General features: G+C 34.3%; 2 protein-coding genes across 9 annotated transcripts; one reads left to right on the top strand and one right to left on the bottom strand.

The window, feature by feature from the left end:
* Positions 1–6: 6 nt before the first annotated feature.
* On the top strand, positions 7–24051 carry LOC105832009 (restin homolog). 8 transcript variants are annotated; one of them, XM_028191431.2, is made up of 17 exons: positions 7–156; positions 750–887; positions 9513–9581; positions 10540–10692; positions 10835–11026; positions 12331–12526; positions 13301–13535; positions 14223–14267; positions 15612–15752; positions 16035–16199; positions 16910–16930; positions 18782–18965; positions 19080–19751; positions 20037–20155; positions 20230–20542; positions 20665–20816; positions 20899–24051. In XM_028191431.2, the coding sequence occupies exons 2-17, from the start codon at positions 776–778 to the stop codon at positions 23080–23082; spliced, it is 4953 nt and encodes a 1650-aa protein (XP_028047232.2). In that variant the 5' UTR covers positions 7–156; positions 750–775; the 3' UTR covers positions 23083–24051. The 8 variants fall into 8 exon arrangements, with proteins under 8 accessions (XP_028047232.2, XP_028047236.2, XP_028047235.2 ...); XM_028191432.2 differs by having other exon boundaries at positions 21–156; positions 755–887; XM_036294028.1 differs by lacking the exons at positions 7–156; positions 750–887 and adding exons at positions 3865–4457; positions 4759–4963.
* Positions 24052–24471: 420 nt separating this feature from the next.
* Positions 24472–27235, bottom strand: LOC105832014 (sulfotransferase 1C4). The gene is made up of 6 exons (XM_012672584.3): positions 26883–27235; positions 26282–26381; positions 25785–25950; positions 25364–25490; positions 25181–25275; positions 24472–24832 (listed from the first exon to the last, which is right to left on the bottom strand). The coding sequence occupies exons 1-6, from the start codon at positions 27109–27111 to the stop codon at positions 24554–24556; spliced, it is 996 nt and encodes a 331-aa protein (XP_012528038.2). The 5' UTR covers positions 27112–27235; the 3' UTR covers positions 24472–24553.
* Positions 27236–27396: the final 161 nt, after the last annotated feature.

Below are 27396 nucleotides of genomic sequence, written 5' to 3'. Positions count from 1 at the left end.
TGCGACGAACAGACCGAACAGTTGTCATTCCCTTTGCGTGAGTACGGTTGGGTGATTTTCGCGTTGCGCTCGTCCTCAGTGTTTTCCCCGTGTTGTCGCGCGTAAAATGCGTTAGTTATCGACTTCACGGATCGTCCCGGACAGCGTTTCGTTTAGGTAAGGCCGCGATTTTTTCGAAATCAATGTTTCGCGCACGAGCGCAAGACCCTCGCGCGAAGGTAGCTTTTGAGGTTAGCTCTCGCTCGTCAAACTGGAATTCTCTCGCTCCTCCTGCTAAAGGAGACACGCGTTGTCGTCTCTTGAACTGGTGCTAACAAGCATACATTCACAATTGTGAGTGAGAAACCGACGATGACAAGTTTCCAGTTTGGCGAAATCCTAAATTTTAATTAGCTTTGCAAAGCTGAGGCACTCAACTCGTTCAATCCTTCGAAATTCTTCTTTTCGTAGCTTTATCTAAGTTCGACTTTGCTCTAACTTGAAGATTAACGTAGCAGCATTCTTTATTTACCTTATTTCAAAGTGTAGCAAAATGCATAAATACCAGTGAACTTAGTAAAGCTAGAAAGTAAAAATTTAGTTTATTTACATTTTAAACATCTTTTTTAATATATTGTTTCTTCTTTTGCTTGTACCTTTTGAAAGTTTCTTGTCAAATTAATTCACTTTTCTTTTTTGTATCTGTTGCTTTTGTGTTTACATGTGTCGCTTTTTATTAACAATATATATTATATATAATATTGTTTCAGTGCAGTGTAATAGTGAGACATAAAGCATGGCAGAGCCAAAACCATCGGGACTGAGACCGCCTTCGAAAATAGGCCGGCCTTGTTCCACTATGCCTCCCAGACCAGCAATACCACCTTCCCCGATGAGACCAACGTCCAGTGAGTCTAACAGAATTGCATGCCATTTTCTTTTTTTTTTATTGCATGCGTATTGTATTTTTATATTATTTGACAGTATGTTGTCTGATATCTGTTTATGAAATGATGTACTTTGCACTATGATTATAGAGGGTAATCCTGAATTTTCCATACAAACTTAACTCATGTTTTGTGAGCTGAAAAAAATGTTACATATGTAAGACCTTAAAATACTTTATTTAAAAAATATAACAAAAATTGTTGTTGCATCGATAATCTTTAACTTAGTTCACTTTGTGACATGAATTGTGTTCAATAAACTGTTTACTATATGAAACAATGCGACATAAGATAAACATAACACGATAAATGATATCATTGGATGTTTATCTTGTTCGTTTCTTCTAGTGTTGTGTTTACTATAATATTTGAGACGATTGAATTTAATATTAACTCAATGCTAACCTTATGTGGATAACATTTTGAAATGTAAACGTAGGTGAGAAATTGTTTCTTACAGATTTCATATTTTTGCTTTAATTTTTTAATAAAGCATTTTCGGATTTGTGATTATATAACTTTTTAAAATTTTATCTTATAAAGACAACATAAAAAACATGCTGTTGAATTTTGTATGGAGAATTCAGGAATCCTGTATACAAATACGTAATATTAATAGAGATATAAAAATGTTTAGCGGTGTCTTCTATTAAATAAAAAAATAGATCTCGTTATTTATATTAATAAATGTACATACACTCAAATAAGTATTTAAATTTCAGATATTAAAATCTGCAAAGGTCTTATTTTTGTCTCACTTTTTAAAATACTTAGAAATGTTTTAGTTTTAAATAGTTTAGATTTAAAACATTAAAATGTTTTAAAATTGAAATCTTTAATCATCTTAAATTTAAACATTATTTAAAATGAAAATATTTTAATCCTTTAGGCCCAGGTTTTTTGTAAGAGTTGTAGAAGGTAGTTTTTCTGATAGCTTAGATTATCTCTAATTTATACTTCTGATTAAAAGTTGTAATGCATAAAAACGAAAAAAACATACGTATATATGCGTATACGTTTACGCACGTGGATTTGGTGTAACTGGCATCTCAGATAGACAAATTAATTAATTTAAAAAATTTAGAAAGTATTTTTCAACAACTATCTTGATGGAAAACTTGTATTTATAGGTCTAGACATGAGATGCTGGTCGAATATCGACAGTTCTATTTCTTTTAACGCAGTTCCCATATAGATACGGACGCGTACAATAATTTTTTAAAGAGTTCCGGTGATATAATTAATTAAAACATTTTTTAAACAATTATTTTGCCCGGAAAACTTGAATTTTGAGGGCTAGACGTGAGATGCTAATCGAAAATCGACAGTTCTATTTATTTTAACGCAGTTCTCATATAGTTCCGGACGCGTACAATAATTTTCTAAAAAGTTCCGATGATATAATTAATTAAAACATTTTTTAAACAATTATTTTGCCCGGAAAACTTGAATTTTGAGGGCTAAATGTGAGATGCTAATCGAATATTGACAGTTCTATTTATTTTAACGTAGTTCTCATATAGTTCCGGACGCGTACAATAATTTTCTAAAAAGTTCCGGTGATATAAACAATTAAAATATTTTTTAAACAATTATTTTGCCCGGAAAACTTGAATTTTGAGGGCTAGACGTGAGATGCTGCTCGAATATCGACAGTTCTATTTCTTTTAACGCAGTTTCCATATAGATACGGACGCGTACAATAATTTTTGAAAGAATTTCGGTGATATAAATAATTAAAACATTTTTTAAACATTTATTTTGCCCTCAAAATTCAAATTTCTCGGGTGAGACCGGGAGAGACGGAAAGAGACGGGGAGAGACGGGGAGAGACCGGGAGAGATCGGGAGAGACCGGGAGAGACGGGGAGAGACCGGGAGAGATGGGGAAAGACGGGGAGAGACCGGGAGAGATGGGGAGAGACGGGGAGAGATGGGGAGAGATGGGGAGAGACCGGGAGAGACCGGGAGAGACGGAGAGAGACCGGGAGAGACGAGGAGAGACCGGGAGAGACCGGAAGAGACGGAGAGAGACCGGGAGAGACGGAAAGAGACCGGGAGAGACGAGGAGAGACCGGGAGAGACGGGTAAAGAGGAGGAGAGACCGGGAGAGACGGGAAGAGACCGGGAGAGATAGCATCTCACGTCTAGCCCTCAAAATTCAAATTTTTCGGGCAAAATAATTGTTTAAAAAATGTTTTAATTATTTATATCACCGGACCTCTTTAGAAAATTATTGTACGCGTCCGTATCTATATGGGAACTGCGTTAAAAGAAATAGAACTGTCGATATTCGACCAGCATCTCACGTCTAGCCCTCAAAATTTAAGTTTTTTGGACAAAATAATTGTTTAAAAAATGTTTTAATTATTTATATTACCGGAACTTTTTAGAAAATTATTGTACGCGTCCGGAACTATATGAGAACTGCGTTAGAATAAATAGAACTGTCGATATTCGACCAGCATCTCATGTTTAGACCTATAAATACAAGTTTTCCATCAAGATAGTTGTTGAAAAATACTTTCTCAATATTTTAAATTAATTAATTTTGTTTATCTGAGGTGCCAGTTGCACTAAATCCACGTGCGCAGACGTATACGCATATATACGTATGTTTTATAACAAAAATTTTTTTTTAATTAATTTAATCATCAGAACTATTGACAGGACGTCTTTAAACGATAGAACTTTATAGATTTAATCTTCTCTGTAGTCGTATATTCGAAATACGGTGAGATGCTATTATGTGATTTTGGAAGTTAGGATCTCATTTATAAAAATTTAATTAAAATACGGAAAAAAATTCAACGGAACTATTGTTGAAACCTATCAAGAACTGTAGAACTATGCTGGATGCAAGTAATTCTGCAGTATTTTTATGAGATGCTAAACTTTGAGATGCTAACTTCACACACGTCAGAAAAACGTTTTAATATCTTAAAATTAAACGCCTCTTTTTTTTGAACGTGTCTGTTTTTTGTATAACACCTCTTATCTGTACAAGTGATGATGACACTGATAACAGTGCTTTAGAAATGTTTATGCTTCCCTTGATTCCGCTTTTAATTCTTAGAACACCGATAGATAAGATGAATTTTACGAGGAATACGCTTCTCCATAATTACTTTATTACCTTTATTACATAGAAAGGGAGATCCATTGCCTCCTACACACGAATTGTAACGGAAATTAACAATTTAGGTGATAGGTGAACAACAAGTAAACATTCACGTCATCATCGTTAATCTACTTTTATAATGCTGATTTACTTATGCTGCGTGAAGATTATTTGTTTTAACGAGCATATTACGTTAGCGTGAACGTTATTACGACTCGCACTACGCGAGTGTCACGTTAATTCGTCCCGGCACACCGGGAACACCGTGTACACGCCCACGGGTAGGTCGTGAACGTGCGAGAGCGTGAACGCGAGCGCTCCGGAGTCGCGCGCGAGTTGCTCCTCGCGCGAGTCGTTTCTCGGCCGTTCGCGACGACGCATCCCTCGTGAAGGAGAGAAAAACGAAAACTGGTAAATATTTTTTCACGAGAAACACACGAGAATTAATAGCGAGTGCTTGTCGCGAGTGCTTACTATTCCGTCTCCTCAACAGAAGGAATAGAGAGAAAGAGAAAGAAATTTTTTTTTCTCTGCTTTGTGTTGAAAGGGTAAATTGCTATGAGTCAAATTAATCGTCAATATTGAGTACGCTTTGAAGATCCGTTCAACAATAATTCAACAATCACTCGGTTTAATCTAATGGCAATAATTATTTTGAATTTTATTGTATTTTATAACTCCATTAATTGTTCAAATCGATTGTGATTTATAGATATTCTTCATTCACGCGAAAGCCGATCAACTTGACTTATCACGATTAATCGAGAGTCCGTTTTTTGAACGCTCGGGATGTATTTTTAAATCGTTCTTCGAAAAGAATATTGTTCGCTGCAAAGCATAATTGGCAGATAATTCGCAAATTTCTAAAGAGTTTCGATCTTAACGTCGTAGACATATGGTTCTAAATATTTTAATTGGTATTTGTTTAATATATCTCTGTCTTATAATTGAAATACAGCATTGTCCATCTAACATTATAACATATAAAAATACTGTTAATAATTATACTCTTGCTTATTATAATAATTAATTTCATAGAAAATTTATTGCCATGATACATTGCTTTATCATTTTAATACTAATTTTTGCATAATAATCGAACATCAGATCAATTTTTCCTTAAACTGAAAGTTTATTTTTTTGAACTACATTTTCTAGACTACAGTCTTTATTTTCTTTATCTAAAATCTAAATTTTTTTTTCATTATGTCTGCCTTTTTTCCTAAAGTTTGATTTAAAAAAAATTTTCTTTTTTATTACTTTTTCATTATTTTTTTGTCTTTTTGGATTTTTCTTTGTGAGAACCTTTTCTAAATACGTAGAATGCAAACGAGAATATGAGACGCGAAAACATATTTTGTATCGCTTTATTTTTCTGCCGCGCAGATCTCGGCGCGCCTCTCGGTGATGCATAACCGGCGAGGTGCGTTTTTTCGCGATCGCCTCTGGTCGCATCCAGGGCACGTATCTTACCTTATTGGTGCAACGCCATTGAATTGCCTTCGCTGCACAATCGCACGGCGTCGGCTGACGCATTGCGATTATGCAAGCCGTTAATGTTTATCTCGGCGCCCGCGATTTCATCCTGGCCCGTTGCATCTTTCCTCTTCGATTTTTTTTTCTTGTTCCCTTTGCTCTCCATTTTGAGCCTCGAAGATTAATCGATCTCGTCCCAAGTTTCGCAATTCGATTGAAAGCCCTCAAAGCCTCCGCTTTTTGTTTCACGCAAGATCCCATGAAGAAGGAATATGGAGTCGTCAATAATTAGTAAAATTTTCAATAAAATCAAGAGAATCGAATCAAGAATTAAAATTAACAGAAGAGCTAACTTAACTAACAGAGAAGCTAATTCTAAATAATTTAAACGGATTGTCATATAAATATTTGTAAAAGTTTGTGAAAACAATACAAGTTTTTAGACATAATTACAAAGAAATATATCTAAGCATTAATATATTAAAATAAAAATAATAATATTCACAAAATTGTCATTCTACCTTTATCGTTCATTAGACATAAAACAAAAATAGAATGACAAAGAAAGCGTGCTAACATCTTTATGAGCGCGTTAAAAATACGGGCCATTATTATTAAGACACGTAATTACTGAATATTCTGCTGATTATGTGGCTTGCGGCGGCGTTATTTTCTAATCGCTCCGATCAGCCGATTTTTTTTTTTTTTTTGACAAGGACTCAATTAATCGCGAAGGCAACGGAAAGGCAAGGGATCCCTCACGGTAGCGGCGCCTTGCGCTGACGCAATCGTCGTCGACATGGTGTTCTGCGGTAACTGTGACACCATCGGCTAAATATGGAGAGATAAACGGCTTACGAGAGAGAGAGCGCGTTTACCGGTGTTTACGTTCGTTTCGGGCTGTGCTTTGCCGTGTGCTTCGCCTGTTTGTACGGGGACGCGGGTGAAGCCGGTTTTAAGGCCATCCATTCAAATTCCGCGGCCTGACGAAAGTCCGCGTTTAGTCTTCGGTATAATATGAAAAACCGTGGGTTTACGTATGCGGCGGCGGCGTCTACGAAAGTGCAGGTAGCACGTAGCGTAACACGACCGAGTACAACTCGTTTTACTTGTTTCGTTTGTGAACGTGCATAGAATATACAATTTTTTTTTTCAATTGGCTTAAGTTTCAAGTTCTTCAACACTGTGGTGTTTTTGCAATTAGGCGAAAATATACTGATATTAAATAATATTAAATATAATGGCAGAAAATAATATTGTTAATTACTGTAATTATCGACGCAGTTTACTACTGCTTAATCATGTTTGTCACGTCATAATCTCGTTATAACGCGGGACGAATTATATGTAACAGCTATATAACGACACCTCTCTACTATATAGATATTAATCTTGTTTACGTATCGTTACGCATGAGGGATCAAAGTACCCGTATACCCAATGGCAGCATCTGCCTCAATTACAGTCGTGTCGTATCGAATAATCGGGGTACTTGACACTCTGTTAACCCTGCAAAACGTAGGATAATCGACGGGATAATTCGGTAATGTCCGTTAAAATTTTGACCAGAATGAACAGATTCTATTCCTATATTGTCCGAAAATTCAATCAAAATTGAAAGATTATTTTTTTCATAAAAATTATTTTTATAAAAGAAACATTTTTGAAATTAAAAAATTTTTGTATATGTAACAGGACTATTTCTGGAATTTTTACATTTCGAGCAAATAAAAGCAAAATCAGTTCGATACAGGAATTTAACTGCGATGACCAAAAGATTTTGAAGTCTATTGTTTTTAAAACAATTATGTTCTTAAAATATAATTTATGTAATTAAATAAGGCATAATTAATTAGTGATCATTTCATGACATAAACGACTAATGCAAGATATGAGTAAGAATTGATGGAAGAGCGATTAATCGTGTGAGATGCATAATTCACAGGCACTCGCGAACGAATCGTGGCGCCACGATTACGCGTCAGATCATGTCGGTATGTATACATACGGCCAACACGGTCGAATTAAAAAGTACAGTGTATTCTGTCATCGTGCACGTCGCGTATGGCTCTAATAATCATGTACCGTCGTCGCGCAAGGCTTCGCATAAATTATTACGCAGTATCGTTGGATGTCTCGGGGACCGAACGAATTGAATTTTAATGGAGTGTCGATTTTGTACATTCACGTGCACGTACAACCTTTTCTTTATCAATGCAGATCACAAGAATACTCGTTGGCATTGGATCCAAGTCCGGGACAGTAAAAATCGAAATTTATTCGATTCGATTCTACTGGGTTTTTTTCCACGTACTGGACATTTTCGGTCAATAAAACGTAACAAGTGAAATTACAATGATCGATCACGAAAACACGGTTTTCGAAAAATTTAGAATAAAGTTTGAAGTTTTTAAGGTTTCTAGATGAAAGCTTAATACTCGCTATAACAATGTCGCCCTCTTAAAGTATTGTATTTGTATTATTTCTTTAATTACTTCAACAAACTAATTTTATTTAAAAAACTTCAATAGCATTTGTTAACGACAATTGTTAAGAATACCTTAAGAATAGAGTGCCTGCGCCTGGCTACATCATCTTTTAATTCTGACGTTTCGGGATCGGGGCACCGTCGACCGACCGTTCGTGCGTAACCGCGCGTCATTGAGAGCGACATAAAAAAAAAAGGCGCATTAAATGCAGATTGCACGGCGATAAAATCGTCGGGATACATAAAACGCCTCTCTCGGCGGCGGTGGCGGCGGCGGAGATACCTCCGACGGTTGCGGCCGCGTAATCGCGATTTCATCTCGTCGAACACAGTGGTTTCGACCCACGCGACCGACCTACTACGACAAGGCACGCGCCCACGCGATTTTCCATAAGTAATTAATTAAATCGCGGATCGTCGCGATACCCGGACATACCGGCGACTCCTTTTGCGGAGTTTTTTTCACGCCGCGGGAACAACGGTGACACACGTGTGAACGATGAGCTTTGTAATGCCGTCGCTTAGCTTCCTATACAAGGAAACCGCGGTGCTAGAACAACAACATTGCGGAAGTGAGAGAAGGAATTCATAACGAATTTCTGAAAATTACATAAATGTTCAAAATACGAATTATTTGTTAATATAACACGAGTTGAAATATTGAAGCAAAATCAATTTATTATTTATGAATATATATTGAGATACACACATATCTTTTCGCTAGTATTTATTAAAATAAATATGATACAATCGTTCCATTAAAAAAAAAAAACATCTCGCATGATTGCATATTGCACTGCATAGAAATCGCCAGATCTTATCGGCGTCATCTGAACACACCCCGATTCGCCATTAATGATGCGTTTTACATAACTCTCTGTCTTGAGCCGATTGTGATTGACTTCCGATACTGATTATCGCAACGGCAATTACAGAACCAAGCCCTGATCCGATTCGCGCCGAATCATCTCGCGTCGTCCCTCTTCAACGTCGCTTCATAATAATCAGTAATTAACTTAGCGTACTATATAATCAACTTGGCAACTTCACACCGATGTCATCACGTGTCCTTAAAATTTATTATCGTACAAGCTGGTCTTGAAAGAGAAAAAAAAGTAAATTTAAAATAAAAGTAAATGTGACAAAAATTATTATATTAAAAAATTATAAATATTAAAGATATTAAATACATTTAATATATTATCTACATATACGTGCTTATACTTATTTATACTAATTTGTAATTAAAATTTTTAATATTAATTTTTAATTTCTTTTATTGTTGCAATTGATTTATTAGCTTGCACGTAAACTAATGTTATGCCGCTGTTATAATTATGTTGAATCGTACCGATTCATAAATTGCAAATTATTAATGCAATGATTGTCAATTAAAACTGAAATTTTAATGAACTCTCGGCAAAGCGAAACGAGGTACGCTTTATTCCCCCCTTTTTTTCGTTTTTGCCTACGATGTGCATTATTTTGCATGACAACTGCAGATCAGATGGAGCCTCTCTGGGAATTGCAAGGCCGTCAAATAAACGAGGCTAGCTTACGAAGAGGGTCAGGTAAGCCGCATTCAATTAAGTTTTTTTCTTGAAGCTTACTCAAGAATCGCAATTTGTAAAGCTATTCATAAAAAAACAGTGGATTATCTTTCGCGATCGATAGAAGCCTAGTTTTGCAAAATAAAACCTAAGATTGATACGGTCCATTAATTAATATTTGTCTTTTAATTCAGTTTCACGCAATTTAAAATGTGTTTTAGAGTTTTTAAAAATAAAACCTACATATATATCCTATAGAACTAAACTTTACATTGAAATACGAAATTGTTTCAAATTAGATCGTTTTCACAATATGAAGTGTACTTCATATGTATGAACCTTCATAAGCTGTAAGTTTATATCATTGTTCTATAGTAGTGTACGTTGTATTTGTGTTAATGGCGCTTTTGCTTTGCATTTAGAATTATATTATTATTAGATAAGGTAACGTTTATGTGATACATGTATTTTATATACATATATTTTATTTACATGTATTTTATATATATGTATGTGTAATATAAGTTGCACAGTGATATCAATTAGTAAATATAGTATTACGTGTTATCGTTGAAATTTATTAGCTTATGTTAACAGTATATCTTAACGTAACATTAAGGATTATAGTGTGTTCTAAAGTGACTAAATATTTGAAACTTTAAATTACAGTAGAATAAATAATTTCTTATATTATAATTTCTTGTAATTTTTTAGAACTAGAATCTTTTCTTTTAATTACATTCGAAAACTATAAATATTTTAGCAAAGAGAAGAGAATGCACTTCAAAAGTTTTTATTACAAAGCGAATCGCAAAACATTCTGCATTTATAATACCGTCAATTTTATTAAATTTGCGTCCTGTGTAATTTGTTCACCTCTAACTTTTTTTGAGATTTTTCGAAGTAAAATATGTGTAACTTACAATTAGCGTTGTCAACAGTCGATATTTTAAAGAGAATTCTCTTCGACCCCGCGTAGATACCAGCGTTGTCCTAACCGAGGACACAGACAGCTTTAAGATTGGAGACCGAGTATGGGTCGGCGGCACGAAACCAGGCACAATCGCTTATATCGGCGAGACCAAATTCGCCCCCGGAGACTGGGCAGGAGTCGTCCTGGACGAACCCATTGGTAAGGACCACCGTAATAATTCTGGCCAATCGTAAGAGTTGTAAAATATCAAATTTGAAAGAAAAAAAAGACAAAAACAAGAGAGATAAATTGGCAGAAGACAGTGAAGATGAACTTCAAGTTCGTGAACCTTAAACTTTAGGGAAGAACGATGGATCGGTGGCCGGTAGCCGGTACTTTCAGTGCGAGCCGAAAAGAGGGATCTTCTCGAGACTCACTAGACTTACCAGGTTACCGTTGGGCGATCATTATACAAGCGTGATCGCCTCGCCGACATCGCCGTCCGACAGCATCAGGGGCGGTTTTCTCAACAAATCCGTGTCATCGTCATTGAGTAAGGATCGCTACAAGAGATACTCGCCACGCCCGTAGGCTTCTAATTAGCGCTGCACCCCCGAACGCACGCCAAACGCCGTCTACAGATTTCATTTAGTTTTTTAACTCTTTCGCCTCCCTCGCTGTAAGATAAATATATTTCACGGTTCATTAAATGAGATTTAATATTAGAAGGAAATTATTTCACTCTAATATTATATCTTTTTTAAAGCCGGATGAATGTTCGTTATAAGAAAATTATACTATGAGTTTATACTACAAGATTTATAATTATAATTCAGTGATATCATTTAACATTAAAAAACTCTTGCTCTGTGAGAAATTCTATTCATGATAATCACGATAACAAATATTTATGTGAAAAAGGTTAATTATAACATAATTAAAATTAAATAATAGAAAAAGTGAAAGAGGTGAAAGAGTTAATTGTAGTAGTTGATCATGCTATGTGGGCCTAGAGGCTTAAGCACAAATTATTTTTTTAGTTAGTATTATTTTAATTATGGTAATGCGATACTGCTTGACGAATGCTCTTTACTGTGGAAAGTAAACAACACGAAAGTAAAGAAAAGTAATTTAGTTTTTCAGTACGTAGGGCGAAAATAATTGAATTTTGCTAGCATGCAGCGTGACGTGTGTGACGTAATTTAAGATTTTTTATTTAATTTTTGTATTAATTATTTAATTTCATAAGTAACGCGCTTAGCAATAGAAGATATATCCAACAAACGTTATTTACAGACATTCGTAATTATAAAAGTAATTTAATATTTTTCAAAAGGAGAGTAAAAAAGCTATAATCTAATCTCGAGAGTTAATAAGTTTATCAATTGAAAATATATTGAACGAACAAATTGACGTATCCATATATGAAAAGAAATCCTGCTTTATTCTTGTTATTTTATAGGATAGAGAAACAATTAATTCTCTTTTATATGTACATACAGTAAAAGCAACTACTCTAATTCGTGCTGAAAGTCACAAGGTTAATTTAACCGAAAGAATAAGAAAAGATTTATAATAAAAAAAAGGAAATATAATAAAAATATATGAACGGAGGGTTGGGGAATATCTTTTTGTAGAAATATAAATCATAGATATAGATTTAACTTTATCAAAAGAAAAAAGGAAGATACAATTTAATCACAGAAATCTAAAACAATCTAATCTCGTCGTCGTGTAAAATACGAAAAGGCACTTTAAGTTTAATGAAATAGAGCCGACTCGCTCGTGGTTTCTTAACTGGTTATAAGTGATATGTAAATAATTGATTGCGCATATCGCTGATAACTGTGAATGCAGATGCATCGACGACAAGCCTGTCGTCCACGAGGGGCGAGCTGAGGATAGGTGATCGGGTGATAGTGTCGTCGAGCCAGGGCAGCAAAACCGGCGTACTCAGGTATATGGGTCCCACGGAATTCGCTGCGGGCGAATGGTGCGGCGTGGAACTGGACGAGCCAATTGGCAAGAATGATGGCTCCGTCAATGACAAAAGGTGTGCATCTTCCTCGTTGAATCTCGATAATATCTTTACAAAAAAAAAAGAAAAGAAAAGAAGGAAGGAATATTAAACTTGCTCCATATCTTTGATCATTGAAAGATTTTAAAGCAATCTCGAAGGTCTTAATCAATTCCGAAAAAAAGAAATTATTGTATACATTAGGAACGTATTAATTTATTTAAAAATTACGCATATTACTTATTAAGAGTTTTTATGTCCTGTTTTATTAAGTGGTATCACATTAATGAATTTAACTTTTCTGCCAGAATGATGTAAATTCCAGGAAATCTTTGAAAATTTTTATTAAATGTTTAATTTATTGATATTAAATTTTTAATCCTTTATTGCTTTCATATGACGCTTAATTCACATTTGATTTTTTTTTAATTGCACAAATGTAACATAAAAGTTGACTTTGATATTGTCAGGAAGTTTCAGTCAACTTGTGCAATTAAAAAGAAATCAAATGTGAACTGTGCGTTTATCTATTAAAGCAATGGAAGATTAAAATATTGCAGAGAGAAGGAATTTTATTTTTTAATTTTCTATAGGAAAAAGAGAAAATATTTTTCAATATGATAAGATATTCTTCTAAATATCTTTAAATATCTTTTTCCTTTTAATTCGCTGATCTATTGAGTTACCGTTGATGAGTAATACTCGCGAAACGTTTGGGATGCGTTGCGAGACATAGTTCGCATAATCTTCCCTTACACTCGCGACTCGCGTTCCTGAGATCCCGCGGAACTAACCCACCCATTGATCCAGATACTTCGAGTGCTTGCCCAAGCACGGCTTGTTCGCGCCCGTGCACAAGGTCAGCAGGTCGCCGTCCAACAAGAAGCCGTTGTGCGTGGTGCACAAGCCGAGCGGCGCCGCCCTCAATGTCACCAGCCTCCAGAGGAAGAGCGGTTCGCGTGAATCGCTCGCTTCTAGCCTCGCCTCGAGCGTCGTCAGCGTGAGCGCGAGAACGAGCACCACGGCGGGCGGCACCACGGCGAGGGTAAGGTTCACCATGCCGGAATGAGAGGATGTGCAGCTATCTCGCCGCCAACGTTGGTCCTCTACCTATATTAGCCTAACCGTAGAACGTACTGTTGTTGTTCTTGTTGTCCCGTTGTCTTATTGGTGCTGAGCGATTGACCCTTAAGTCTTCTTTGAGGAAAGAGAAGCTCGATTTCGACTGTGATTTTTCAGGAAGCCGATGACACAAGGATTCGACGCGATCGAGTTGCTCTTTTATCTGATTGAAGGAACTTTTATGTATTGTGATTACGGGGAGTTATATGTAGTTGCATGGAGATCTCGCAATTTTCAAGCTCGTTTTTGCATGGGACTTATTTAAACTAAATTTCCAAATTTCCAACTTTAATTTGTTGCTCCTTTATTTAATCTGTCGTATCTAAATATTCCTTGTCGCGTCGAATCCTTTGTGGTTTAAATTCATTTCTCGCGGAGAGTCTCTTAAGGGTCAATCCCGCCGTGAGTTGTAGTTATTGCTCGCCGCTTTTTAGGCAGCCTATTTTATTTTTTTTTTAACACTGACTCTTTAATCGAAATTTGTTATACCTTAGCGTACGTGACTTTGTGACTGGTGCATTAATGGTTATTTAAGATTGTAAGATTGCACGAGATTTTACGTTTATTTATTTTTTTTCTCTTGTGTTTTCGTTACGCCCTGATATTCCAGAGGCCTGGCATGCGCACCTCGATACCTGCACGAAGTTCATTGCAGGTGAGACCGTAACTCTGATATTGCTGTTTAATTATCCTCTCCAATTAGAAGCGATCATCGATAAGTCATCCCACGAAATTTCCCATTGATCCTAATTAGTTCGTACACCCTGCAGAAATAAATGTACATATAGATGTAGATTATAACAGGTTTGCGTTGCGACGTGAACGTACGTTAATTAGGATAATTAGCGATACATTTGCTCTGCTGATTAGCGAGGCTCGATCGAGCGAATTGTTAACGATTGCCGACTGCGATTTTTATTTATTTATTGTTTGCCGTTAATTTATTGTTACCGTCCGTTGCATCGTCGATGCTTGTAATATACATGACGAGATCTCTGTATATAATGTTAATAAAATCCCACGTATTCCTTTCCCTCGTAATGTCCTCCGGGTTCTAGGTGAGTATGTCTCCTACGTCGCTCTAGCCACGCATGCAGTCATAATTAACACAGGTAGCCATTATTGCCTTTGGTTTTTCCTCGCGCGAGATTATCTCAATTGCTCGAGCAATTCATCTTTTTAAGGATTTTCCGCGGCATAATAGAACACAAATCGATATCTGCGTTGGCAGAAAAACGTCGACCGGCATCACCGAGCCGATTAATTAAACCTCGCCGCTCGCATAATACGATCTAAAGTATTGACCGTCGACTTGTATTGCTAATCGCTTCTGATTGATTCAGAATGTTGTAGTATGTCCGTGACTGTCTCGCGTCGATTTAAAAAAAAAAAACTCGACGATTACGCGAGCTTGGCAGAATTGTTGCATAATGTGGAATGCAACGCAAATAAAATGACCGATCGGTGAATTTTCAATCGGCGTCACATCTCTTATTGGAACTTAATATTAACTCGAGTAAAAAGCCAATAAGCGCGTAGTGCTGCTAATTTTTTTCGCTCGTGTTTTGTAAAAACTCATACGATGCATCAAGAGAATCGTATTAATTATTTTACGGCTCTTACAAAAATTTTTCAAGGACATGTAGAATAAAAATGAATTACTCCTTGAAAGCGTACACTTGCTTTGCCAGTTTTTAATAATATGATGCAAATGGAAAAGCATCTCGTTTTATTTCACTTTGCTTGAGCTTTTACAAAAAAATGGAAGAAATGAAAGAATAAATTATTTTAGTTGTGCGTTTCTTTTTTCTACCGCGAGTAATGTACAGAGGCTATTTTATCGCAAATCACAATAATATTATTAAATATAAAACTCTTTACTAGTGTACTTTATTGCGTGCTAATATTGCAGTGAGAGTTTCCTCTTTCCCCAAAACCTTCCCGTTTCCAAAACTATTCGCCTCGTGACGTTGAGTTAGAACCCAACTCGTACTTTTAGGAGGTTTTGAAAGAGAAGCAGCAAGAGATCGAGTTCCTGCGAAAGGAGCGGGACCTGGAACGCGAAAGAGTCACCAAAGCGGCGAATCAGGCTGACCAAGCGGAGCAATCGGCGCTTTCGATCAAGCAAGAATACGAGAAGGTAGATACTCGCAAAAAAAATCGTCAAAGTTAGTTCGTGTTGACGGACGGACCTTCAAACGGGGACAAATATTTGAACGCAAAATATCATTTTTTCTTTAGCTTTTATCTCTGTTTGCAGGGATCCTGCAACATATTGTCAGTGAGTTGAAATATCTTGCTTATCAATATGATAAATCAAGCTATGTCGAATCCGCGAAGTTTTGTCCTAGTTTTGAAATCTGTCCCTATCTCTTTCGTTTCTTTTTTTTTATCCGACGTTTTTATTATTGACGATGTTCAGTATCGCGAGCAGATGCAGCAAACAATCAGCGAAGCGGAACTTACCGTCGCCAAGCTCCTCGATGAAAAGAGCGCGTTGGTGGTGCAGCTGGAAGAGGAGAAACGGAAGTGTGAGGATCTTCTGTTTCGCTTCGAGGAAGAATCCGTGAATAAAGACGACATGCAGGTATGTGTATTTATATTATTAATTGTATACAATTTAAGTATAACCGTCTATCTGATAATAAATGCTGAATATCATTAATACTTAGAATCCGGAGTAAGTATATTCATTCATTCTATCATTTTGTCCGTTTTTATATTTTTTATATTTTGATATTAGTAAATTTACATATCATTAATATTTTTCTTCATGAATACACACTTGATATAAGAAGGAATTGCGATATTTTATACGAATAATGTCTAATTAAATTTTTGTTATGTTACTTTGATTTGTTCAAATATGTGCTTCCGTTTTATAATTATCATAAATATCTCATTCACAATGCTAAGAGATCCTGGTATGGTACCTGTTTGAAAACAAATATTGTACACGCTTTCGTCGTGAAATGCGCAATTCGGGACGCACACGGGATAACGGTGGCGGGTGATGTACGTTACGACGCGCGCTTAGCTCCATCGAATTGGCAAAAATCTGAAGAATATCAGCTTAGCAACTTTTAACACCAGAAAATCTTGCACAGAAATGTTTTGTTATAAAAAAATTTTAATATATTAATTACGGCTTACATCAATATCAGAATTAAATACAGCGAAAATTTAAAACTTAGAAAATTATTCTGATTGCAAATCCTGAGTCTAATTGTTTTTAGGAGGAGAGAAGAACACATTCAGTTTTTCTGTTAATCCGGCAAACTTATCATTTATTTTCAGAAAGAGAGATCTGAGCAAAGTGTGAGTATCCGATGCTTCGGACCCGTGGAAGGATTGACGCAGTATTTCGGCACCGCTTGCCTAATCATCACTCTCCATGTCATTTTGCATTTCGTCGAAAGTACTATCAGATATATACATCTGACATGGAACGCGCAATAAAAAAACACTAAGAAACGCTGTCGCTGACTAACTTTGCGCCGGACATACTAATAAAAACTAAATTACATATTGTAAACGCTTATTAATTTTGCGCGAGCTTGAAAAATGGAATTCGCGCGCGATGATTCCACGTCGAACATTTTTCAACTCGAAATTGTAGAAATTGTTATCACGTTTACGAGCAGCTTCGTATCTCGCGACTTTAATTTTATATAGAAATATGGATTAACAATGGTTAACTCACAAGGGAACACAATTATCCGTCCATTTTCCGATTTTAATAAGTTTTAGATATGTTAAAATTTAGACAAAGAAAACAAGAGATGTATTTTTTATAAGTGCTGAATTGCACGATAAGAGGTAAAACACTTTTTTGAGTAAAATCAGTTATTTTCTTTCGAAGCAAATATTGTCAAAACTATAAGAAATTTAAAAAAAGTTTTTAAATAAAAGATGAATTTTAAGAGTACTTTATTATAATAATACAATTTTTTAAATCTTTATTGAAAAAACTTTTATTTTTATTTAAGAAAATTATTTTTAGTAATTACTATAAAATTGCTACTATAAAACTTTTGAAATTATTCAGTTTTCATTCAGAACATTTTTTCTACTTTTCATAATTTTGATGTTTTTGCTTTGGAAAAAAAATGATTTTTTAAAGGAGTTTTTTATCCTCTCTAATACGTGCCTCTTATTTTTGCCTATATTTTAACTTATCCAAAAATTTATTAAAATTAAAAAGAGGGAAGCACTTGATCGTGTCCTGTTAGTTACGCTTTGCTATTGTGTAATGGAGTAATGTAATTTTACAAATTACACACGCTTCGTATGCACAAAAATATGCAAAAATGTTATCGTAGGCGTGATGTTCTCGTATTTGTATTATTATTTATTTTGATATACTCTTTTATATCACATTTGGTTATTTATTTATTTATTTATTTATTTATTTGTTCTATTAATTTGTATCGCATTGTATTATTTTTAATTGCTTTTTTGTATTTCAAAGTTACTTATATTAATTAATTAATAATTTCGATTGTTTGTATATGTTTGTATGCACGAATGCTAAAAGTGAATAATATGTTTCTTGTGAATTGGGCACATACACACGCGTAAAATTGTTGATTTGTTACTTTTTTTTTTTTTATTTCCATCTGATAAATTATTTTCATACATTTCTATAATCATTGTGCTTCGCATATCCGTTGTGCTTTCTAATTCTGATACATATACATATACGTTTTTGGGTATTAACAGTCTTATTATTTCCATACTTATATAGTTAAAAACAAGTCTTTTTTATGGAAAATTATTTCGTTAAAATAAAATGATGCAATACAAATACAAACTTTACAACTAAATCACATATGATCTTTTATTGTACACACACAACACGTATATGTATGCTTAGCATATATATTTATGCTTTTGTTTTGATATTATAAAAGTTATTACAACAAATGTAATTTAATTTTCTTTATAATAATGAACATTCCCGATTAATTTATTGCAAAACCTTATTAAACAGAAGAAAATATGATTCTTACAATTTAATTAATATTTTAAAAAATTATTAAATAATTTCAACTGTTGGTTTATATTTTTTGTAATTGAAAAAATAATTACATGTTAATACCCAAAAGACGGATACATTGTGTATCTGATACTTCCTTAAAGACTAAACGGCTATCTTTATCACACTAGGTCATAAATACTGTAAATGAAAGCAGGATCAAAGAGCTCGAGGATGAGCTCGCAGGGGAACGACGAGAACGCGCCATTCAGATGGAACGCGACAGCACCAAACTCTTTGAGGTTGAAGAGGAATTAGCACGGCTACGTAACGAGCTCAGTTGCGCAACAAATTCGCAAAACTCGCAGCTTCAAGGTACCCGCGATTAACAATGCATTATATCTATGCGCCATCAAATTCTAAATCTCCTAGATTTGAGATCTACGCGAGAGTTTCATTCTCCTTGTTTATCTCGAGGCTGGTTTTTAGATTTGGAGAGCCGAAATCAGAGCTTGGAGGAGATCAAGAGCAGTTTGGAGAAGGAAGTGCAGGAGAAATCGGGTCTGGTGAGTGAATGCGTGGAGCGTATCCAAGAACTGGAGCTTGTTTTGAGCAAAACGCAACAGGAGAGTACGACGTATAGAGAGTCCGAGAGTCGTCTGGAGAAAGAACTGGAAACTGCCAAACAAAACCTGCAAAACAAAGAAACATTAGTGGAGAATATGAAACAAGAGTTCAAAAAGAATACGAATGCATTGAGCGAGGAACTGCGAAAATCAAAGGAGACGATTGAAACGATGAAAAGAGAGAATGTGAGCGAAAAGGACTCGCTGCTATCGGAATATCGGCGAACGATCGAAGAGAGAGATCGGTTGATCAAAGTAAAAACCGAGGAGCTGCAGAACGAATCCAAGAAGCTGTTGGAACAACAAAATACAGCTTTAGAAAGCTTGAAGACCGAGAACGTTAATCGTATCCGTGAACTTTCAGAGTCTTTCGAGCAACAATTGCAAGCAAAGGATACGAAAATCGAGGAGTTCTCGCAACAACTCAGTCAAAAAGTGTCTGAGACCGAAAGATTATTAGCTGAATTAGCTGCTGAGCGGGAACTCTGCAAGAAGAAGGATGAAGAACTGATTAGCGCTCTTCGAAAATTGGAAGGTTTGTTTCGTAAAAATAAAAATCGACAAACTCGATTAAAAAAATTCGGATAATTGAGAACTTGAATTTCTTTCATTAGTTATACGCTTGTACAATATTATATATATATATATTGGTTGGCATGTGAAAATAGCTTTCAATAAATATTTTTGATAATTTAATTTATTATCATAATTATTATTATAATACTATTAAATAACTTTTATTTTTATTAAAATATACATAATAAAAAAAAATAAATTACAAATTGGCAAGACAAAGTCTCATTGATTTTATACTTTGTAGAACTAAACACGAGACTTAAATTGGCCGAAGACAGCAACAATATGTTGTCAAAACAAATTCAAGATTACAAGTCCAAGAGTGACGACAATGTCATGATTATCCATGAGAAACAAAGATTGGTAAATACTTTTCTTTTTTATTTCGTACGGATGTGATGTTTACTATTTTATTTTCATGTTTGTAATTAATCCAGGAGCAAAATCTAGCTAGTTTAATCGCTTCGGAGGAGAAATCCGCCGCACAATTAAACAAATTGAGCGAGGAACTGAAGGTAAAGGACAAAGAACTCGAGGCATTGCGAAATGCTACTGTGGCACAAATAGAAGAAATAACTAAACGTTTTGAGACCCAAATTAATGAAAAAGTCAAATATATTGATCAGATAAACGCAGATGTTACGCAAAAAGCCTTAACACTCGTTAAACTGGAGAAAGATATCGTCGATTTGAAGGCAATTATAGCGAGCAAGGAGGAGGAGATTAAACATCTTCTCGAGAAAACTTCAGGTAAAGTTAAAGAGATGATTTATTTGAAATTCGAAACGCTCAGTTTTCAATTAAAATTTGTCAATTAACAAATTAATTATGCGTTAATGTAAACGTAATATAATTTATTCTAAATCTTTTAGAATTGCAAGACGCCCTCACATTATCTGAGCAAACAAAAACGAATTTGGAGAGCGAACTTCGCGTATTTGAGTCAAACGTGCAGAAATTGAATCAACAAATTGCAAGAGCAGAGGAAAAAATATCGCAACTTTCATCGCAAAAGGAAAAACTTGTTAGTAAAGAATTATTATTAATTTTTTATTTTTATCTTTATTATTAATGACTAATTTGTTGAATTAATGATCTCAATTTAGGAATCTGATATAGCAAGTGCGATTAGTTCCTCTGCCGATTCGTCAGAACAACTATCGAGATACAACGAAGACTTACGAAAAAAAGAGAAAGAATTGGACGAAGCTCGCGAAAAGATTTTTCAAACGGAAACCGCGTTGAAACAAATGGGGGGGAAATTATCTAGCATTGAGACGGAATTAAACAAGAATACGACATTAGTCGAGCAACTACGTTCAGAGAACTCGAACTTGGAGTCGCAGATAGATAAAGCTACAAAATCAAATGCAGATTATATCGAGAAGATACACGGACACGAACGAGAAAAGAGCGAATTATCGATAAAAGTGGAGGAAGGTGAACGCGCACAGAAAAATTTGAAGGAAAAGTCTGACGAAGTCCTCAACCTTACAGAACGACTAACGAAGAAAGATGAAGAAATTGCTAGTCTTCATAGAGAGTGCGAAACCTTGCAAAATTCTGGCCGAGAGGAAACATCCTCGTTGCAGAAAAATATTACGGATTTATCGACCGAATTGTCGACTTCGCGCGATGAAATAAAGAATCTGCAAAAGTGCAAGAGCAAACTTGAGGCTGATCAAAGCGCGAATCGTTGGTCGATCGAGGAATTGACTGAAAAATTGAAATCCGAGTCGGACAAAACGTTGAAATTAGAGAACGCGATTCAGGAAAAAGATTCAAAGCTTCAGGATGTGGAAAATAAATTATCGGAATTACAGAAAATCCATGATGCCTTAATTAATGATAAAGCAACTGCCGATAAAAATTTAGCAACGTCTTTAAACACCATGACTAGCACGGTAGAAGAATTACGAAATAAGTTAAAGGACGCTGAAGAAACAATTAAAAATAAGACAGACGAAGAATTGAAGATAAAAACGGAAATGGAAAAATCGCAGGCTCAAGTAGCTGAGTTGAATGTTATAATCTCTTCCATGAAAGAAGAGCACACTCGTAACAGCAACGAACTGAAGAACACACAAGAAGCTATCACACAAAAACAAAGTAAAATTAATGAATTGTCCGAAGTCAAGACTGTTTTAGAAAACTCAGTGAAATCATTGGAGATTCAGTTATCGAATTTGCGCGAAGAGTTGGACAAAAAGGAGAAGCTATGGGAAGAAACAGAAACCAAGAAAAAAGAATCGGAGTCTTCCAAACAGGAAGAAGTATTGAAACTGCGGAATTCCTTAGAGAATGAAGTTGCAATCAAACAGAGGAAGATTGAAGAGATAAATAGGCAAAATGGAGAATTGGAGGAAAAGCTGCGATTATCACAAAATGTTGTGGATAAACACAAAGTCGATTTAGACGATAAGAAAGCTATTATCGAAAAATTAAAAACGCAGATAAAGATTCTGGAGGACGCGCAAGTAGAAAGGGTTAAAGCAGAACAACAGTCGCGGAACGAAGAAATTAAGTTGAAACAGAATGAGTTGAGTGGCGCGAACAAGCGAATCCACGACCTGCAACACACGGTGAACATGCTGGAAAAGCAATTAAGAGAACAGGAATCGAAATCGGCTGATCTGGCGAGAACCATGGAGAATAATGAGAAAGAGGTGAACAAGAACGTGCAGAACTTACAGGAAAAGCTGAACGTCGCCAAAGTCGAAGAAACACGACTTCTGGGCGAGTTGAGTCGGCTGGAGAAAGAGAACAAACAAGTAACTGCGAAATGGATGGAGGCGACGAATCAGTTAAAATTGTCGCACGAAAATCTGAAGAATACTTATGATGGGACGGGCGACACGAAACAGCACATCGTTACGAGAGACATTGACATTGCGAAACTGCAAGAGGAGAACGATACCGCGAAGAGCCAGATAGACTTCCTGAACTCCGTGATAGTTGACATGCAACGTAAGAACGAGAGTTTAAAATGTAAGATCGAGGTTCTCGAGATGGGGGTCCCCGCGAACGAGGCCGATGACTACACTCGAAGCACGCTGGACAAGCGAACAGCGGCGCCCCGTATGTTCTGTGATATTTGCGATCAGTTCGATCTGCACGAGACGGAAGACTGTCCACGACAGGCTCAGGATTTTACGGAAAGTGCCGAAACGATGAAAACGATGAAAACGATGAAAACTTCGAAAAAACAAACCATGGAGAGACCATATTGCGAAAACTGCGAAATGTTCGGCCACGACACGCGCGATTGTGATGACGCCGAGACATTTTAATATTACGTCCGTAGCTTTATTCCGTTTGCTTGCCAAATGTCCCGTAGCTGTAAAGAGATCTGTTGAATTTTACAGAGTATATTTTTGTATGCCGGATTTTTTAATTGGATTTTAAATTCGAGCATAAGTCTTCCCGCGTAAAACGGGCGCGCTCGAAAAACATCGTAAAAATTAGTGTTCCCTTCAAATGATGTAATTTAATTAAAATACTATTTATAATAGTTTGAATATCATGTACATATAAATAATTATTCTTATGTCTTATTTTTTTGCAGTTTGACTAGGATATTAGATTTATTAACTTATTTTTAGCGCAATTTATTGCCACAAAATTTGACAATATAGATCTAATTTATATATTATATTAGTTTTTTATTTTATTTCAACGGAATTTTAAAAATGATAAGATATCAATATTACTAATACTCAATTAAACATAATAATTTATTGTTAGTCGTTTATAAATGTGTATTTGAAGGGAACATAAATTTGTTTTTCAGCTTTAATATCTATTTTATAACATTTGTAGCGAATTGTAATTTTGTATATAATAGGTACTTGAATTAACAAGTTATTCTTTTATTTAATATTTATTCGCGTTTGCGCGCTTTAAGATGACAGTTCCTGTAATGCACGCTGGTAAAAAGCGAAATATTAGACGTGAGGTTTCTCTCATAATTTACGCCTTCTCTTCCAATACAATATTCTTATAATACTCTCCGCAAAATTATTTATAATCTTTGTCTAACAGGAAGTAAAAAAGGAGCTAGAAGAAAGATTTTAAACTTTATAAACTCTTGAATACATTTGAAGCTAATTTATAAAAATATCGTGGCCTGCTGTTATCTTGCCTTCCGTTATAAATCTTAGGATTGAAATATATTTTCTAAGTCGATTATATTGTTGTAACATGTGATGCATTGAAGATAATGCTTTGTAGTTAAGAATAAACAAAATATTTACGAAAAATAATGATTATAGATCTATAAATCCTTTACCCTTATCGGAAAGTGTCTGTTCTCCACTATTAATTTTATGCTTAAAAAAAATATATAATATAGATTAAAATACATAAATTGCATGTACGTGCGTGTTTCGACTTTAGTCGTGTATAATTTGTACATTAGATTATGTATAGGTTTAAAAAATTACAACAGTATTATCGCATATTTATGAAATTATAATTTTTATTATATATAACATATCATAAATATTGTAAGAGATGACATCTTTAAAATCTTGTTTGAAAAATTCATTGTTGTTACAGCAAAGACTTAGCTTGTATATTTTTAAAAGATTTTATAACAGAAAACAACAGATTAAATTTCTGCAAAGACAGATGGACTATAATGGATTTGGAGTGCGAAAAGGAATGCGCAAAATAACAAATGATGTATTGATTCTTTTAATTAAATAAGAATATGCAAATCAACTTTATAGTTTCATTTTTAGAAAGTTTTTATTAATAATTTTAACTTGGAAAAACCAAATCTGTATTCTTTAAATTGTCAGTGATCCATTTACTAAATTTTTCTTCAATTTGTGGCGTAAACATCTTCTTCCAACCACCCGTTGTTCCTTGTCGGACAAACATCTCCGCTTGCATCACAACGTCGGGACTGGGCTGATTTACCATAGGATTTTTACGAAAATTCTCTATTTTCAAATGCTCCACTAACTTGGCGATCTGTTCGTCATCGTAAGTCTTATCGAAAAACGTAGCAATTTCTTTTATATTCCTAGGTAAATCCTAAACAAAAGTAAAAACATTAACTAGAATATCGAAATATATATCTTTAAGTTAAATGTATGTAATATTTTTAATTATCTATGTCTTTATCAGAAGTATAAAATATAGATGTTCTAAATCATGTGATCAAATTTTAAGAGATTTAAATTTAAATGTATTTAATTTATTGGTATAAGTAAACGAAAGTTAAGAACTACACTTTTAAATAATATTTCTAAAAAATTATCGGAAATATTTAATTTTCCATTTCTCTTACAGAGAACAAATTGACATAGATAGACATAATTAATAAGATAATTAATAAATTTGCATCTCGTATATGAAATGTGCAATAATAAAATTTTTTACCTTTATCAAATCTTCGTAAAAGAGGAACATCATATTTTTTCTGTGTCTCATCCCCCAAGCTTCCTTTATGTGTTCCCAGTATGGACTCCATAATGCTGAAATTACGACAGATAAGGCCATCTTGAAACGCCAACTTAGAAAGATTAAATTAAATTAAAAGGATTAACATTTCGCAAAGCTTACTGTGATTATTCATGAAATTATCACAAAATTGTTCAAAAGTTCCTTGATACTGGAAATGTACCAAAGTTTTCTGAAAATTATACCATGACACTACCACGTCTCTTGGATTTCTTGCAACGTAGATAATCTAGGAACAAAATTAATACATCTATAAAAGATTTGTCTGCAAATTTAGATAGAATCTTTTTGATGTATGAATTAAGCTAAAACAACTTTGTTTTTAAAAATTATTTAATTGAAATGGACTTTAGTATACATGAATAAAAAATCTTTTAAATGGAATTCTCGAAGCAACTATTTGTTTTATAATATTTTTCGTACGAATTTATCATATTTCTTCTTGTTTTTATAAATACAGTGTTTATTATTATACAATAAATATGCATTTAATTTACGAAATGTTTGAATGTAACATATATACCTTGCAAGTGCTATTTACGACTGTTGGCAACAATTCGAGAGGCATATGGCTCTTGATAAAACGTGGCGAAGGCTTTTCGTGTACGAATTCGACACTATTTTTTTCCGTATTAACTCTATCAGGAACATCTTTCACCATGATATTGCCATCTAATATTGCTCCTATTCTAAAAGAAACAAAAATTTCTAATATAGTAAAATGTCTGTTAGAAAAAAATAACTTTATTCCATAATCATTATCTCGCGTAAGAAGAAGAGGGATATAGTTTATAGGGTTTTTTAACAATATTTTCTATATTCTATTATATTTTATATAATAAAATACAATCTAATAAAATTTTTTATGCATTTTGGATATATAATGAAATAAATATTTGCAGATTCCATTTTAATTTCAATTAATTTTTATCAGCATTTACGCGCGTAAGAAACTTTTTCTATAACGTAAAAGAAAATGTAAATTTATTTCTACGTATATATATACATATTATACTGTACTCTACAAAGGGAAATCTCTCTAATAAATATCTTCGATGTGCCTCGTCGAAATTCATGTCGTTTGCCACCAGCCACACAAGCTCCTGCGTCACTGTCGTACCTAATATATAAAATGCCATATCGAATTTCAGTTCATCATAATTTTTGAAACGATATCTTTAAACAATTTTATCTTTTAACAATTTAAGATAAAAAAACTTGCAAAATAATTATTTCAAATGGAAGATTAAATTTATTTTGTTAAATAAAAAGAATATCAATCTGACAAACTTTTATTTGAATGATTTTTCTTAATATATTTTCTAAAGATTTCTAGACTAAAAAAATTATACTACTATAATTATGCGAATTAATATTCTTGGAACTTATTACTTTTAAAATAAAATTATGTGGAATGTATATACAACAATTTTGTGAAATATATACATAATCTTTAAAATCTCTTAACTTTCGTATTATATTATTTTTTATTATAAAAAATTAAAAATTTTTTATTTACACTTGAAGAATACGCGGCAATATTTTCCTCATTTTTTTTTCAACTGATAGAGTAAAGAGAACTACAAGATAATATAATGTCTAAATGTTGGAAATAAATTACCTGATCTAGGATAAGTAACGATCCATGTATCATCCGGACGAATTTCAAAGTTATATATTTTGTTGCCTTCCTCGACATATCTATACGGCAGGAACCACTTTTTTTCACCAACTTTAACGAACCCACGTTTGTGAAGCGGATATGACTTTAATAATTCAGTCGCCAGCTCATCCTCGACGCGTTCTATTTTCAAGTCCTTAAAAGAAAAGTCCTTAAGGTCCTCCAACATCTTGCTTTGTTAACGATCTTCTCAGAAGTCGATCGTAATATTTAAAATCTCGCTCGAGAGTCTTCACGATCCCTACTCCACTAATGATTGGAAGTAAAACTTATCTGTTGCTTGTGACTAACTGCTTATGACTATTACGTAATCTACTTGTACAAATGTGGAAAAGTAAATGATTACAGAGATTATCAATATCATAGTAATGTTATCACTGAGTGCTGCGCGTCGATAAATATTATAGTAAGATATAAAAATTAATTATGTGTGTGTAGAATGAAATTTAAGATA

Source organism: Monomorium pharaonis, chromosome 11 (assembly GCF_013373865.1).
Source record: "Monomorium pharaonis isolate MP-MQ-018 chromosome 11, ASM1337386v2, whole genome shotgun sequence".
NCBI classification, from domain to species: Eukaryota; Metazoa; Arthropoda; class Insecta; order Hymenoptera; family Formicidae; genus Monomorium; species Monomorium pharaonis.
Note: the sequence above shows the minus strand (reverse complement) of the source record. Positions and strands in the feature narration are given on the sequence as shown.

What these genes read in the sequence shown, in the direction of transcription:
- LOC105832009 (XM_028191431.2), top strand. Translation starts at nt 776, where the DNA reads ATGGCAGAGCCAAAACCATCGGGACTGAGACCGCCTTCGAAAATAGGC. An exon ending in GCAAAACTCGCAGCTTCAAG is followed by an intron (nt 18,966 to 19,079) that starts GTACCCGCGATT and finishes GCTGGTTTTTAG; the next exon opens with ATTTGGAGAGCCGAAATCAG. An exon ending in CGCTCTTCGAAAATTGGAAG is followed by an intron (nt 19,752 to 20,036) that starts GTTTGTTTCGTA and finishes TATACTTTGTAG; the next exon opens with AACTAAACACGAGACTTAAA.
- LOC105832014 (XM_012672584.3), bottom strand. Translation starts at nt 27,111, where the DNA reads ATGTTGGAGGACCTTAAGGACTTTTCTTTTAAGGACTTGAAAATAGAA. An exon ending in CGTTACTTATCCTAGATCAG is followed by an intron (nt 26,382 to 26,882) that starts GTAATTTATTTC and finishes TTTATATATTAG; the next exon opens with GTACGACAGTGACGCAGGAG. An exon ending in GAGAGATTTCCCTTTGTAGA is followed by an intron (nt 25,951 to 26,281) that starts GTACAGTATAAT and finishes TGTTTCTTTTAG; the next exon opens with AATAGGAGCAATATTAGATG.